Below are 16,503 nucleotides of genomic sequence, written 5' to 3' on the forward strand. Positions count from 1 at the left end.
CAATCTGTTTTCAGCTTCTAGTAAATGAAAGTACAAATGAATTTTAAAGAAAAATTCTGGTACATTTTGTTGTTGTGTGACAGACAGCAGCAGAGGGACTGACACGGAAGTGCAGATGAAACAAAAGTGTGTCACTGAATTCCTCTGTAAGGAAAAAAATTGCACCCTTTGACATTTGTCAGTGCTTGTGGAACACTGATGGAGACAAAAGTGGATGTGAGCATGGTGAGGTGGTGGGTGGTGTGTTTCAGCAAAGACAAGAGCCACTGAAATGGTGTTTCTGGTGGCTATAAAAATTTTGATGAGTGTATCGTGCAGTCTCTTGTTCATTTCTAGCAAAAAATGCACTGCTAATGATGGCAACTATCTTTAAAAACAGTGTTTTGTAGCTGAGAATTTGCTCTATCAAATGGTGTTATGCTTTTTGATCTGTTGTTGTTTCCATGGATGTAAACAGGAGGCATTATTTTTTGAGTGACCCAAGTATTTGTGCAATTTTCTTTTTATGATTGATAAATCTTTCAGTTGTTTTCAAAGATAAGCCTTACTTACCATAAAGCAACATTTTAGAGTAATGTACGATGTGAAATAAAGCACTATTAACATCTGTGAATAATGTAATCAGGCAAATGAGTAATAATGACTGCATCTTGATTATTTAAGACAGAACATACCAAATTACAATTGTCAGCAGCTTGGTTTGTACATCACAAGCTTAAGAAAAGCACAGCATGTGAAAGGATTGGGGAAGGATTTAATTAAAATGTGATTACAGACTGGAACATAAATGATACATGAGACTACTTTTCTGTGATTCACACCTATTGCACCTTGAACTGAAACTGAAAAACACACAAATAGAGAAGACATCTTGCCTACAAAAGCCAATTTCAGTGATAGGGGGTTGCTTTTCCACATCATAAACCCCTTCAAATTTTGGCTTATAACAGAAAAAGAGTTCTGCAAAACTCTCTGGGACTTCAGTATTACCTTCCAGAATTACATAAGATTACTTTTCATTTTCTAGATGTTCCCTCTCTGTTGACAGACCACCGGTACAAGTCAGCCTTGTCCCTCTGAGCTGTGCATTTTTCCTTCCCCAGTGCACAGTGACTTTTGTGATCTGCAGCAGAAAGCAAGCTGGTAACACACTATTCTTCCCTGCTCTGGTTCTCTTCAGGGGAGTTCAAGCTGGAGTTATCTTTACCAGATTTGCTAAAAGGAAGTCTTCAGAAAAAGGAAAAAGTCCACTTTTGGCATCAGACAAGTAAAGTTCCTGTTAATAAGAAGGTGTTTTTTTCTTCACCCCTCATTTTTTGTTCTATCTCTAGTCTACCTATTTTCCCCTCAAGTGTTTCCAAAATCCCTTCACTGCTGTAAATGAATACATCACTGCAAGCAAGTAGGAAAGAAATGGAAACTGGAATAAAAAGTTGGAATTACTTCTTCTGGTTTTATAAGAAGCCTTGGTGGATCATTCCAAGCTACCAGAGCCCTGTTTAGTGATCCCTCCTCTCAGAGTTTCCTCTGTAAACACAGATATATAAGAACAACTTGTCATTTGGAAAAATTTGCTACTGTACAGAATGTTTTATCACCCATTTCTCCATTGGGTAGAATATAACAAGCCTTTATGAATAGGTTTTAATGTTTGATTTGCACTATTCAATGCTGAAGTTAACTTTTATTTTTTAGTTCCCATATTACAAAACATTCTTTCCATTTAGTACGTCCTTATACCCTTAAATTACCACGCCAACACAAAGCAAGAAATACTTGGTAATGTCCACAAAAATTACAGCACCTGTCTACAGCAAAGGCAGCTGCTGGCAATAGTAATAAATAGACAGATAGAGACATAGGTAAATAAATAAAAGCTGTTCACTGACTTTACGCCAGAAGAAATCCAGATACTTTCCATATGCTTGTGCCTTCTCACATCTGGGAAAAATCACACTGTACTAGTTTCATTCTGCTAAGATAACACAGTGGATACTGTACCAAAATCCTGTATTAGTGGACGTTTTAAGTCTTTATGTGCTTTTATTAAAAAAAAAATAAAGAGTCATTCAAAAATGATTTTGATTTACAAGAAAAGTTTTTTTGGGGTGAATAGCAGTGAAGGCTGAGAAAGGGAAAATATTACAGTTGATGAAATTATACCTTCATATGACAGGCCTTTTTATAGAGCACATTATTATGTACCATAACATTTACTCTATAAAAGTAGCATTCCAATAGGATACACTATAAATGCTGCTGCACCAGCTGATAGATTTTCAAAATTTAACAATCAGTCAATATGATACACATGTCTAGGAAGATTTCTGGGAAGCCAATGAGAAGCCTATATAAAATGTAGTCCTGTACAGCTGCCTACTTCCACACATTCTCAACAGAGCTGATAAAACCTCACCTCAATTTCTACAAGAGTTGGCTTCCCTGGAGAACTGTGAGAGTAAGAAAGATCTAAAAAAAACATCTTCAGTACAGTTTTCCAACTTAAGCTCCTTAAAATATTTGTCATCACCTTTAAAGTTTGCCCTTTAATATTAGATTAAGGAGACATAACAGCCTTGCTCTTCATGGCTACGTATACCATGGAGGTGAATATTCCACAGTACTGAAAACATGACAATAGATTTCCCCAGATCTTCTCCCATTCTCTGAATTGATTAGGCAATGTTAAATAAGAAAATCACTTTTGGAGTATCATAGCAGTAAGTGCCAATAAATACAGATAACCTAAAATGTAAGAGGCCAAACATGAATCTAAGACCTGTAAAGCAAATTCTCCTCTGTGAAACATCCAGTAGAAAGCTAAGAGAAGTGAAAAGAGAACAAGTACAAAAGAAACTTTCACAAGGAAAAGATGAGTAAAGTATACAATTACCTAAGTCACTGTAATGGCAGCAAGAGAAAATAATGCACGGTAAAACAAATCACAGCCTGTACTTTTAATAGTATGACCCAAGACATTAGGACCAACTGCAAGCCCTACATCTACCAGTGACAAACTGGATCTAAGTTTTAAAGTAGAGTATGTTAAATTATTGAACAAATGGACTTGCCTATGTCTTAGCTACATCACTTCTCCCTTCATCTTAGCAAATGAGTATCATAATTGGACATCGTGCTACAGCCAAAACAACTGACAACCTTGAATTTTAAGTACTTCACTTCAAACATGAAAGGACAATGTTGTAGACCATGACAGATTTAGCTGAGAATAAAGTGGTCTTTCAGAAGGTCAAGTTAACATAAATTGCTAAAAATTACTCAAAATTACAGTTTATAAAGATTTTTGAGTAAAAGGAACAAGAGAACAAATCAACCAGACCATCAAACATTACTGAAATAGTATTCTGCTTGACTTTGATGATTTAATTCAGTATATGATCAAAATGATCTAAATTTAGCTATGGTCTATTTTAAAGACAGGATGAAATAGTGAATGCATTAAATTAGAAAATTTCAATGCTTGGTGTGAGAAGCCATGTTTTTCCAGTACTGTCTCAAAGTTTGCTGAAATGGACAAGTTCAGGCAAATCCTGGCCAAGGTTCCAGGACTGCCTTTGTCTGAAATACACAGGAACCAAGGTTCGAGAAATCCCTTTGTTTAGGAGATTGACAAGTCCGGGAGCTATGAAAGGGAGATAAGATACTGATCAATGGCCCTTAAGTGGTCTTTTTGTGTTGGCCTATCTCAAGGAAGGTGGCCATCTCTGAGGACTAATGGCCCTTAAGTGGTCTTAAGTGGTGTTGGCCCATCTCAAGGAAGATTGACATCTCTGAGGAAATCACAAGACTCTGACCCGAGCTGTCCAGAAATGTCTGGAAGGCTGGAAAGAAGTATAAAAAGGGCACGGACAAACCACGGTTTGTGGGTTTCTAGGTATCTGACCTCAGATCCCTCCACCGTTGTCCTACTGCTGCCTACTATCTCTTCTGGGAGTGCTGCTCGACACTTTGCTTCGTGGGACCTCGCTGCCCGAGATTCTGCCTCCCAAGACCTCGCTACTCTGACCATCTTCTCTGCGTTTCATCGATCTGCGGCCTGCTACTTCGCTGCTGCTCTCCCCTACGCTTATTTTGCCCCGGACCAACGTTAACAACGTGCTCCAGGACGCTGCTGCTTCCAGGAGGTGACTATTCCCCGCTTTAACGTAATTCTTGCTCTTTTCTACCTTTTTCTATCGCCTACTTTCCCTTCCCCATCACCCTAATTTTGGCATTCACCGCTCTCCCTTCCCCATCCTCTCAATTGTCTATTATTTCTAATAAACTGGTCGGATCAACATTTGAATGTTCTTCTTCTTAATCTCACGCCGGGCATAACATATCTAAAGAACCTTTGCCTCACTCCTAAATTGGAGCGAGACATTTTTATTGGCGTAGTCGGCAGGATACTCGTCGTGAGAGTGTTGTCCTTCCAGTTTCTCTAAAACTTTTCTGTCTCTTTCTCCTGGAGTTGCAAGGAGCGATAAATTTGATAACTTTCTTTGACGTGAGCACCTCTCCAGGAAGACCGCTCCATATCCTGAAACTTTGTTGCTGTCTCTCTTACGTGTATACCTCTCGGGGACGTATGAATTAATTTTGATTATTTGCTTTTGTTTATATGTGTGTGCCTCCCCGGGAAGACTATTTTGCATTGTGGTGGTTTTAAGTATCTTGTAACGTACTTCGGGATTTGAAAGTTTTGTGTGTGCGCCTCTTGGGGAAGTGAGGAAGTAATTTTTTGACGTGTGTGCTTCTCCAAGAAGTTTATTACTTTTGAGAAACCTATAAGTTATTCTTTAACTTGTGTGGCTTGAAGGTTGAAGTTTTTCTTCGTGGCCTGACAGGATAGCCAGGAGCGATTGAGGTGTTTACACTTTCTTTGGAAGTGTTGATTTGAATCTTTTTGGTCTTTTGTGTAAGGGAGTGTTTTGAGCAGTTGCTGGTTTTGTTTTGCTAAGTGTTTGCCTCTCTGAGGAGATAAGGAGTCACCTCCTCCCTCAGCGTAGATTTCGTTGTAGATTTTGTTGTCTTTATAGTGAGTAAAAGTATATTCGCTATGGAAGGTGAAAATATGTTGTTTGATTTGCTAGAAAAGCATGCGTCTAGGCCATCGTTAACAGGGTTGGACTGGGCACGAGAAAATTGGCATAATTTGCAGGCTGTTTCGGACCGTATTTGTGTTTTGCAACATGGGGCTCGTACCCGAGCTGGGAAAGGCAAATCATTTATTTGTGCGGTACTCGGTGCTGCTTTAAAAGCAGCCGTGGAGTTCCGAGACCAGCAGCTTAAGGCGGAAAACCAGACAATACAGTCGTTACAAGAAACGGTTAAAACAACACAGGAGCTTGTAAAAGCTCTGCAAAACCAAATTGGAAATCTAGAAGAACAATTGAATAGAGAAAAGCATAATTCGGTGTTGTTACAAACGGCTTTTAAGGAAATTTTATTATATAAAGATACGGGTGACACTGTTATCCATAGTGCACCACAAGAGAAAATCTATCCTCAGGAGGAATTGAGAGAAACAAAAGAAAGCTTTAATAATGAAACCCCAGTAGCCCCTCTGCGTCCTCTTATAAAAACAGAATATACCTTTGATAATGGTGAGGACCTTGATCCTCAAATGAATGTTAAAGAAATTCCTTTTTCAGCTACTGAACTAGCTAAATTGAAAAAGGATTTTAGCCGGTCTCCAAGAGAATCGGAAACGGAGTATGTATGGAGAGTCAGTCTAACTGGTGGAGACCAAATAATGCTAACCGAAAAGGAGGCTGAGGGTTATTGGGGGCCAGGAGTATTTTTAACTACTGGCAACAATCGTGCTCCCTGGTCCCTAACACAGAGGGCTGCTTATTGGGCTGGTGGTCTCAACCCTTTAGAAAGGGGAGACCCTCTTGCTATTAATGGGACGGTGGATCAATTGGTTGAAAGTGTTCAAAAGGCTGCCTGTCTGCAAATGATGTATGACAGGAAACTGCAGCCACGGCACGAATCCCCCATGATGATGCCTGTTGATCCTGAAAGGATGACTCCTTTAATTAGGGGGCTTCCAGAATCGCTGAAACCTATTGGTATACAGTTACAAGGTAAAATACAGGCCATGTCCCAGGGAGAGAGAGCTCGAGCTGCTTTAGAAGGAGCTGGTACTTCAGGCTCTTTACAGTCTGGTTTTAAGGTATGGACATGGGGGGAGGTTGCCCAAGAGTTGATTAATTATGAAAGGAAATTTGGGCCCGTGGCTTCTACCAGTAAATTTGAGCCAAAGGGAGTAAGGCTTGCAGCAGCCACCCTTGCTCCTAGGCCACCTAGCCCGAAACTTAATAGAATGGAAAAGGTTTCATTGCCAGTAAGAACAGGTAGGCGAAACATTGCTCACAAACGTAATAGACTGTGGACCCTGGGCCTGCAAAAGGGTATTCCTCGAGATCTAATGAATGGACTATCAACAGATAGGCTCGAGATGCTGGTGACCAGTTGGCCGACTAAACTTGAGACCCCAGTTCCTAGTGTCCCCCCCCACAGTTACAGAAGAGATACCTGAGAAATTGGGAAACTAATTCCTTCACCCTCCTCAAGTGAGCTGGGGGGGGGGGGGGGGGGGGGGGGGGAAGGGTGGATGTTTGTTAGAAAGCTCACAACAAAAGGAGAAGATTCTCCATTTAACACCTTCTGTCCCAAGGCCTCACCACTCCTACCAGCTACCCCTGTGAGTCACAATACAGTTAAACTGATAAACTAGGGAAACACTGGCCAGCCTGTGTCAATTGACTCAGCTAACCTGAGGACAATTCCCCTAACATTAATGAAATACCTTAACAAGAATCCTTGGAAGGCTAAGGACACCCCTAAACAAGGAATGTAAAACATATTCTCACCGAATTGTTCCCTCGTTTTTTTTTAATTGTATTAACAAAGCCCCAAAAGGGCAAGTTGTTGTCTTGTTTTATTTTTCAGAAGATTCCCGTGGGACACTGACTGAACAGAATGGCTTATAGCCATTTGTGTTTTGTGACAGAAAAATTGAAGATGTGATCATGCTAGAAGCAATAATATTATGTTTTGGTTTGTTGTGGGTTGTGATTGATATCAGTCCTTGGATCTGTTAAAACTTCACAATTTGGTTCAGATTTTTGTTTTTTCAGATCATCCTGGCTTTCTGGTACTTCCTGCACAGTGGTATAATTCCTTCTGACCCCTTCTTTCACCCCTTTTGGTTAAACTGATTGTGATTTGCATGTAACTCCTCCATGGTGTTTCCAAATTATTAACGAATTGGGAAGTGAGCAATGGGACTCATCTAATATCTTTTAGATGTAGTCACAAAAGTAAAATTTATCATAAAACCCTTTGCACTGATGCTTTTCAGTAACACATCAGTTCAGGAGTTCCATCCAAAACACAGTTGTTGGAAAGTGTCTGAGTTTTGACAAGAGATGTGTATGTTTCTGGGATTACTTTTATGATTTGTGTTGTCGCAACTCTACTGTTTCTTCCATGTATGATACCATGTTTATCTATTGTGTGTTGTCGCAACTCTACTGTTTCTTCCATGTATGATACCATGTTTTGTTCAACTTATTCAACATGTTGTATCTTCTATGTATTTTGTAACCTCATCAAGTGATGAGAAAGTCGAGCACATCCGTGCAACATTTGTAACCAAGCAGGAAAAATCCTTTGTAATGATTGCATGAAACATTTTAATTCCCCTGCCCTCTCCTTTTTCCCTCATGCTTACTATCTTTCTCTCACCATCCTGGATCAGCAGTGGTCCATTTTTTAAGCAAACTTTGAGTCACGGGGTGGTGTGAGAAGCCATGTTTTTCCAGTACTGTCTCAAAGTTTGCTGAAATGGACAAGTTCAGGCAAATCCTGGCCAAGGTTCCAGGACTGCCTTTGTCTGAAATACACAGGAACCAAGGTTCGAGAAATCCCTTTGTTTAGGAGATTGACAAGTCCGGGAGCTATGAAAGGGAGATAAGATACTGATCAATGGCCCTTAAGTGGTCTTTTTGTGTTGGCCTATCTCAAGGAAGGTGGCCATCTCTGAGGACTAATGGCCCTTAAGTGGTCTTAAGTGGTGTTGGCCCATCTCAAGGAAGATTGACATCTCTGAGGAAATCACAAGACTCTGACCCGAGCTGTCCAGAAATGTCTGGAAGGCTGGAAAGAAGTATAAAAAGGGCACGGACAAACCACGGTTTGTGGGTTTCTAGGTATCTGACCTCAGATCCCTCCACCGTTGTCCTACTGCTGCCTACTATCTCTTCTGGGAGTGCTGCTCGACACTTTGCTTCGTGGGACCTCGCTGCCCGAGATTCTGCCTCCCAAGACCTCGCTACTCTGACCATCTTCTCTGCGTTTCATCGATCTGCGGCCTGCTACTTCGCTGCTGCTCTCCCCTACGCTTATTTTGCCCCGGACCAACGTTAACAACGTGCTCCAGGACGCTGCTGCTTCCAGGAGGTGACTATTCCCCGCTTTAACGTAATTCTTGCTCTTTTCTACCTTTTTCTATCGCCTACTTTCCCTTCCCCATCACCCTAATTTTGGCATTCACCGCTCTCCCTTCCCCATCCTCTCAATTGTCTATTATTTCTAATAAACTGGTCGGATCAACATTTGAATGTTCTTCTTCTTAATCTCACGCCGGGCATAACATATCTAAAGAACCTTTGCCTCACTCCTAAATTGGAGCGAGACACTTGGTCCATATAGTAATTTTTAATGTTCTGAATCTTCTATTATGAAAGTAGAAATGCATCAGTTTTGTCTGGAAGAGATTACTCAAACAAACAAACAAAAAAAAAAACAACAACAACATAGGAAGATTATGAACAAGGGACTGTCAGCCAATTGGGGGTGATGGGCAAGAGTACAGCAATATGTATGGGAATCAGTGGTTCAAGTATGGGAATTAAGACTACTCTCTTGCCTAGGTTTCTTTCACACAGGATCCAGGGCAGGGAGAATAGAGATTGTGCACATCCAGGTGAGGTCCCAAGATGGATTCAAAACATGTATGTGATAAAAACTGAGACTGAGGATCTGGTCCCACAGCTCGCTCCTGGCTTTATAGTTTACTGCAGAAGTGGGGAGCAGTTTCTGATAAGGATTCTGGTACTTAGGCTATTTAATGTACACACACTGAACGTGGAGTGAGAACTCCAAATATTTTAATGAAAAAGTAAATGTAAGCAAATGTGGCATTTGACATAGAACGTAGTATTCTATACATTCTAATAATGAATCTAACTACTTTCTGTATAGCAGAGAAGGAAACAAGAAAAAGCTGATTTGGGATAGGTCTATAACATGATATTTTAAAAAAAACATCAGAAGCTTGGTCCCATGTTTGTTTGGGTTGGGGCAAAGACTAGGATGACTTTCTTTTCCTTTTTCTGTTTTGTTGTTGTTATTCTTGTTTGTAATAGAGAGGGAGTCAGCTCAGAGTGCATGCAACCCTAAAACCTGAGGAGAAGGGAGATTTAAACATGATGGCAAGCAGGCTGCAAAAACAATTTTCTAAGCATAATGCTGGTGCTTCACACATCAAGTCAGAACGAACCCTCAAAAAAGCATTTTGAAAAGTTAATTCAGTCATCTCAAGATGAGTTTTCACACTCGTGCAGTGAATTCGTAAAACGGCAATATTTAAAGCAAGTTAGAGACAGTTGACCATCTTATAAAATACAGAGCTCCAAATAAATAAATAATAAAAAAAAAATCAGGAACCTAGCAATTCTGATCTCACTACTCTTTCTTTCTTACATAGAGAAGGACATTTATTTCTCCCAGGATGAAGTTCACAATGGAATTCACCAGTGAATAGCACAAATCTATCACATACCTTGAAGTCACAGCTTCCATGAATTCATCAAGAAGATCATCGTAAGCTTGACCTCTAATTCTCTTATGTCTCAGCCCAATATACAAAGGATCTTTCAGCAATGCCTGAAACACACACACAAAAAAAAACTATTTGAACTATTACAGGAACAAGTTACACAAGTACATTCTATATTAAAAAGGAGGACAACAATACAGTGTTTGAGGATTAACCCAAGCATATGAAATACATATCCATTTATCCACCTCTACAGAAAGACTGAAGAAACGCAACAAAGGGATTAAAGAAACAGCCTTTTGTATCAAGGAAAATGGATATCCTAGTATCAAAAGAAGGATATTGTTTCCAAGTGAAAAAGAGAAAGTTTAACCTAGGAAGTCAAGTTTCAAAACTATCTTTTTAGAGCTTTATTTAGTTCCTTTCTTTTTCCTTTATATCCTGACAGAGCCCTGACATTAAAAAGAAGCTGTTTTCTCATCATCTTTAACAAATCTCTCTCAGGGAATAATTAGTCCATCATTCCAGCTGTGTTGATGAGCTGATATTCAGATAATGTACTGCTTTCTAAAATTCACTATGCCAAAACATATGCAAGTCCTTGATGTTCTTCTTCCAACTTTTTTAAACATCAATTTAGACTACAGCATTCTTCATTTCAGTTATCCATGCCCATCAGTTGGATATAATTTCTGAGTCCTTCTCTGCTTAAATCTTGCACTTTCTCTTCCTTGAGATTTATGATCCAGAATCTGCCCTATATCCACAAAGACAGAAAGCTCGTTTCATTCCATGTCTTTGCTACTGGACATCTTTATTTCCACATTAAAACTTACAAACTTAACAAATGTGTTGGAAGTATTTTACCATCCCATTTGACAACTCACTCCAGCTACAGCAATTCCCTTGTCCAACATTTTCATTGGCTCTCACAGGATCTCATGTATAACAGCATTCTTTTTTAAAGACATCTAAACATTAGTAAGATAATTTCTCTCTTGTATCTTGTGTTTGGTCCTTCCACACATTCTCAGACAGATTGTGGAAACAATCAGTATGACTGCTGACTGATTTTTGTTGTCACCTGAAAGAAGTTTCCAAAACCAGCACCACTGAAGAAAACTGTACACCAACTTCTACTATGAAAACATCATAAAGAAAAATATAGACCACTTCTCAATGCTAGAGAGAGCTTTACATATGCCAAAAAAAAAGTGAAAAGGCTGAAGAGCTTGTTCAGCCTCCTTTGGCCTGGAGATGAGAAATCTAATTTCTGTGCTTTAGAAAAGGGCATGAATTGTTTTCCCAGTTCTTCAATGTTGTGCAATCAAAAAAATATTTGGGTCAAAAGCCTCAGCTGAAAACTGATAAGTAACAATCTTACGAAACAGACAACCACAACCACCCTTGGTAGTATTACGATGTTATTGAGGGATAGCAGCATCACAGGTTCACAGAATATCACAGACTGGAAGAGATCTTCAAGGATCACTGAGACAAACTCCTGACTCTGCACAGCATTACACAAAATTCAGACCCAGTACTGAGAACATTGTCCAAACACTCCTTGAACTCCATCAGGTCAGTGCCCAGAGTGCTGCCCTGGGCAGCCCGTTCCATACCCACCACCCTCTGGTGCAGACTCTGTCCCTCACCTGCAGCTGCCCCTCCCCTGACTGCTTCATGCCATTCCCTCGGTTTCTGTTGCTGTCAAATAGAGCAGAGCTCAGTGCTGCCCATCCACTTCCAGTGGGGAGCTGCAGCTGACATGAGGCCTCCATCAGCTCCTTTGATCTGGGCTGAGCAAACCCAGGGACTTCAGCTGCTCCTCAAATACCTTGTCCTCTAGATCCTTCCCCACCTTAGTAGTGCTCCTTTGGACAGACTAATAGTTCTATGTCCTTCTTGTATTGTAGCTCCCAAAATTGTACATAGTAAAGATGCCCTTCTGTGGGGCTGCTCTTCAACCACTCATTATACATCTTTATAAATGTTAGTCTTCTGAGTCTGAACAGGTGTTAGCTCTGCACACTTAAGCAAGGAAATGAGTTTGGCATCCTGGGGCAGCTTGCCTGGTGCTATATATATTGTATTGCAAGGACAAGAGGAGGCAGGCTGTGCTGCACAAGGGCAGAAGGGATGGAGTCTGCTTGGCACACATCATGCCTGGCTGCCCACAGCCTTTGCACACTGGGCTCTTTATTTGTTGCCACAGATATATGCCGGAAGCCTCCACAGAATGTCCTTGGCTCAGTCTGGTTTTGTGCAGCAGCCTCTTGCTCGGGGACAAACTGCGGTAATTTTGTAGTGTGTTACAAGATTCCTTCATGAAGCATTCTTTCCAGCCATTACAGTGTTGTTGTTTTTTAATTAAAGTTCCGTGGCACTGACAGTTCTTCAGCCGGTCAAAGCCGCCTGTGTGTGTGAGAGCCAACACTAGAGTATGAGCAATAGGGTTAAGTGTCTATGCAAGTTAAAGCTGTGACTGTTAATTCCTCTTCAGGTTAAGAAATTTATGGGCTTCCTGAGCAAAAGGCAAGCAAAGGATGCAAAGATAAAACTGGCAGATAAACAACATCATGAATGGAAATAGCAAACTGGACTGAAGACTTATTTAAGGCAAATTAACTGAAAAATTCTAACTTGGTAGTGTAAAACAATAGAATAGTTATTTCAGACTGTAGTGAATGCACAGAACATTCTTTGCTATTATTTTTTTTCCACAGAAACTGTTCTTTCAGCAATTGTATTTAAGACTGATGTCATAGGAACATGATGAATATACCACCTTTTAAATTCTGGGCTCTGACAAGTAGGCAGGTTTTAGTGATAGAGTTACAGATGGGAAAATATTTATTATCATTCATTGGTACTATAGCCAGTACATATCTGTTGGGCAAGACTAGAGAAAGGGTGAGCTGATGCTAGCACTTGTGTTAGCTCATCCCAAAGGTGAAGTCTCTTTCTTCTGGGGAGAAACAGAGGGCAAAGCTCCTTTTTTTCTTTTGCAAGAGGTTCCTTGTATTTTATAAACGTGTTGACAAAGTTCTCACCCTTAGGTTGGAAGGGCCCTGATCTCTTACTGGTGGGTATGTAAAAGAGGCAGTATAGTTCAAAGAAAAATGTTACCTGATTATGAAGTTTCTTTTTGCAAAGTGTTCTACACCCTCAAACCCAGGTAATGTCAGTGTTAGTTGAAGGATTTCGCTCATCCGCAATTCAGTCAGCATTTGCAAACAAAGAATCTAATACACGTATTTAAATTCTGTGTGCCAGACTTCAAAATAAGCTTGTTCAAAGAAAATAGGCATCACAGTCTAATGCAAACTGAAACCTTATCCATTCTTCCTAATGTCTTAAAAACACTTTCCAGCTGCAAGCAGTTCTTACAGCGCAGAAAATCATGATTCAGCATGTTAGTGCAAATTTAAATGAACGCAGATTGATTACTGCGCAATTAATTTTGATGGAAGCTGTTGGTGTGTCCACAGTTTCATTGTTATTTTTTTACCGATGAACTATTTTATTGGAAAAAGTTTCACACAGAGTAAAATTTCAGTCCTGTGGAAACAAAAAAAGTTGTTTGAAATGTCTGACGTTTCTGGAGAACAGAAACTCCACTGTGTTCACCAGCCCTTCCTCTGGCTGAGAAAACAGAAAAAAGAAGCTCACAGGAAGAATTTGGACTGTTTTAATATACAAAAATATTAACGGTTGAAAAGGTGTCAATGGTTCTACATTCTTCTTGGTAGCTGTATGCTTTACAGGACCAATCTTCATTGGACCAATTGTACTCCGAAATGTTTTTTGTATCTGGGAAGTGGCACATCTTTGTCCCAAAACTTTTGGTGTTCTGTACAGCTGTAGTTTTCCTTTAGTTTTGTAACTGTGGCTCCAATGAATATCATTTTTCATTGTAGAAATAGAGAGTTTTGATAATTTTGCAGCACTGGGGGAATTTTCGCTCTGAAACATCACTGTATACCAAATATGTTATAGGTGGCACTGAGAGGTCTGGAATCTCTTTGCTAACAAAGAGGCTCAGCATCTTGCAGCCCTGAGTTCTTAACCTTCAGTTTTCCATGAATGTGTACACTAAATTATATATGTTCCAAAGAAATTTCCTGGTGCCAAGTTTGAGAATAGATGACATTTCCGCATGTTTTTTCTCTACTGGTGAAGTATACATGTGTGCAATTTTCTGTTTCTCACTGCTTTGGCTTTTGTAGCTAAATTAGAGCCAGGTGCGCAGCTCAAGCCTTGCCTGAACTTTGATGGTTTGCTGATCTCTTTACTATAATTGTGTACAAGTAAGATGGTATAAATGACTGCCTTTTTCTTAAAACCCCGAAAGTCATTACAGTTTTAATACACTCAGGTGGTGCTTCAAAGGACTTTTTGTTATTTTACACAGCTAATTTTAAGTAGATCTATATGATCCTCCTAGTACCAGAACCTCAATTAAGCCCTTTCTCCTTGTAAACTATTATTTTGCTTAAAGTTTGAACTGTGCCATGTTGCTAAACCTCAATGTTTTAGGAGTTTTTTAGCCTTGGAATTAAGTGTGCCTAAAAATAAACTCGTGTCAACTTTTCCAGTATCATTTAATATGTATAACAAACCCACTAACCGGGAAAAGCAGACTTATGTTTCACAGGAGATTAGATTTCCAAAAGAACAAAACAAAGTTTAAGCTTTGACAACAAGCTGGGGAACAAAAGGAACCCAAGTCATTGAGGAAAAGTACCTAATCATCATGTCAACTTGACACACTTGATTGTGGTAGAGAACTTTCTCTCCAGTGATCTGTTTTGAAAGCCATGAAATAGCCCATAGTAAATGTTAATCTCTCAAGATGTGTGAACACTAAAAAAAAACAACACAAAAACCCCCAAAAAACAAGAGGGGACCCAGTTTGCATGGTGTTGACCTGAATAACAGGATAATGTGCTTAAGCAGCTTATTCATTCTTCAGTGCCTTTTGGAAACAGAGAAGCTCCACAATGGATTGCCACTCACAGCTCAGAAATAACTACTGTTCTTTTCACTTGTAGAATGTTTAGTTCTTTTGTCTTTGCCCTGGGTTTCTTCATACATTGTTCCAAACAGGACTATAAAGGAACTTTGGGCTATTTCTTGTCTAACTGTAACATTTGTAAAGTAGAAGGCACTGAGCTGTAAAGGAATTTCGGGCTCTTGGTATATAGCTGGCCAAGCTTTTCATCAGCGATGTGTCACTGAATTAATTGTCTGGGCTTGCGAGACTTCCCAGACTGAAAGTTTAAACATGCCCCAGAAACACTGAGTTCAGTATGCTTTAAATATCCCGTGTGAATAGGTGAATACATTTATACAGTTGTCTTATGAGTACATTCTGAGTTTTAGTATTAGCTATGGATTTAAAATGCTTACATATATTAAGGATTTAAAAGTGGCATAAGGAGGATAAGACCTAGTGTTTCAAGGCAGATATTTGGCTCAATTAGCCCTTTCTTTAAACAGCATAAATTTGAACATATATTTCTCTTGAACTTTTGCAGAATTACTACCTAGTGCAAACTGGATTCTTGATGCAAGAATTTGGCTCAGTTTGGCTGCAAAGCTTTTGAAACATCTTCAGAATTTAAAATTTATAGGGGACAAATGTATCTTCCTTTCTTCCTTCCTTCCATTCCTTCCTCCCTTTCCTTCCTTCTTTCATTTTGGGCATTATATTGCAAAACAAGAATACTAACAGTTTAACAGAAGTCTTGTGGTAGCGTGTTAAAAGTGCAAATCGATTTGCACATTAGAGTAAAAGTAATTTGCCTTAAGCTGTATTGAATTGAGAAGCGTGGTGTGTGCTCACAGAAGACAGAGCAGCAGACACCTGCAAGCTGAGAAAGCTGGGACAATATCATTTCGCTTGTTGTCCCTGAGTTCCCCTGTAATGCTATTAACAGAGGCGCACAGTGGGGAGGGTTGCTTCTGCCACTCTGGTTCTGCTTTCCAGCCCTGCATGCTCCGTGGGAAGTATGATTCAGCTCCCACGGGTTTCCCAAATTCATCTTAAGATCTTAAGATTTCACTTTGCTAAAAGCAGTTCATTTGAATTTCCTGTGAATTTATCTTCCAGAGAAGTAAAATTATCCTTGGTACGTCAGATTTTCCTGAAGACAATGGTCAACTTCATTTAATATTTCAATGCATTTTCTTGGTTATGTTACTCATCCTCAGCTTGACATGACCTTTTTAAACAGCTTTACAAATAAAATAGCTGAAAAAACAAACAAACATCATCTTTCATGTAACAGGATAAAGTCAAGAGTGGCTAAAAAAGACCCAGGTTTGGAAAGCTCTTAGAAGGAGATGCTAGTTGGAAATATCTGTTGAAAACTCAATTCTGGACAATTTGGATGGATCTAGAAATGCAGCTTTCCATTAACAAAGCTCAGAAAACAGCCTGCTCCTTTCATACAATTTTTTTTTTTTTTTTTAAACTTCCTTAGAAATAATATATTACTCCCTATCTAATACTGCCTTCTGGCTCATCCTCTTATGAGGGCACAAATGATCTTGTCACAGGGACAGCTTTACCACAGTATCCAAGGGTAAACACTGATGCAGTAATTCAGGCTAGCACTGCATCAGTGACATGCTGACACAACCACATC

At 39.6% G+C, this 16,503-nt stretch overlaps 2 protein-coding genes across 3 annotated transcripts in view; one reads left to right on the forward strand and one right to left on the reverse strand.

The window, feature by feature from the left end:
• ME1 (malic enzyme 1) overlaps positions 1-16,503 on the reverse strand; it is a 153,485-nt gene that overhangs the window by 60,491 nt on the left and 76,491 nt on the right. For both annotated transcript variants that reach the window (XM_072330846.1, XM_072330845.1), the window contains exon 7: positions 9,854-9,957. In XM_072330846.1, the coding sequence (XP_072186947.1) occupies positions 9,854-9,957 (104 nt within the window). The remainder of the gene's footprint in view (positions 1-9,853; positions 9,958-16,503) is intronic.
• On the forward strand, positions 4,916-6,605 carry LOC140250502 (uncharacterized). Its single transcript, XM_072333247.1, has one exon. The coding sequence runs from the start codon at positions 5,060-5,062 to the stop codon at positions 6,542-6,544; it is 1,485 nt and encodes a 494-aa protein (XP_072189348.1). The 5' UTR covers positions 4,916-5,059; the 3' UTR covers positions 6,545-6,605.

This window comes from Excalfactoria chinensis, chromosome 3 (assembly GCF_039878825.1).
Source record: "Excalfactoria chinensis isolate bCotChi1 chromosome 3, bCotChi1.hap2, whole genome shotgun sequence".
NCBI lineage: Eukaryota > Metazoa > Chordata > Aves > Galliformes > Phasianidae > Excalfactoria > Excalfactoria chinensis.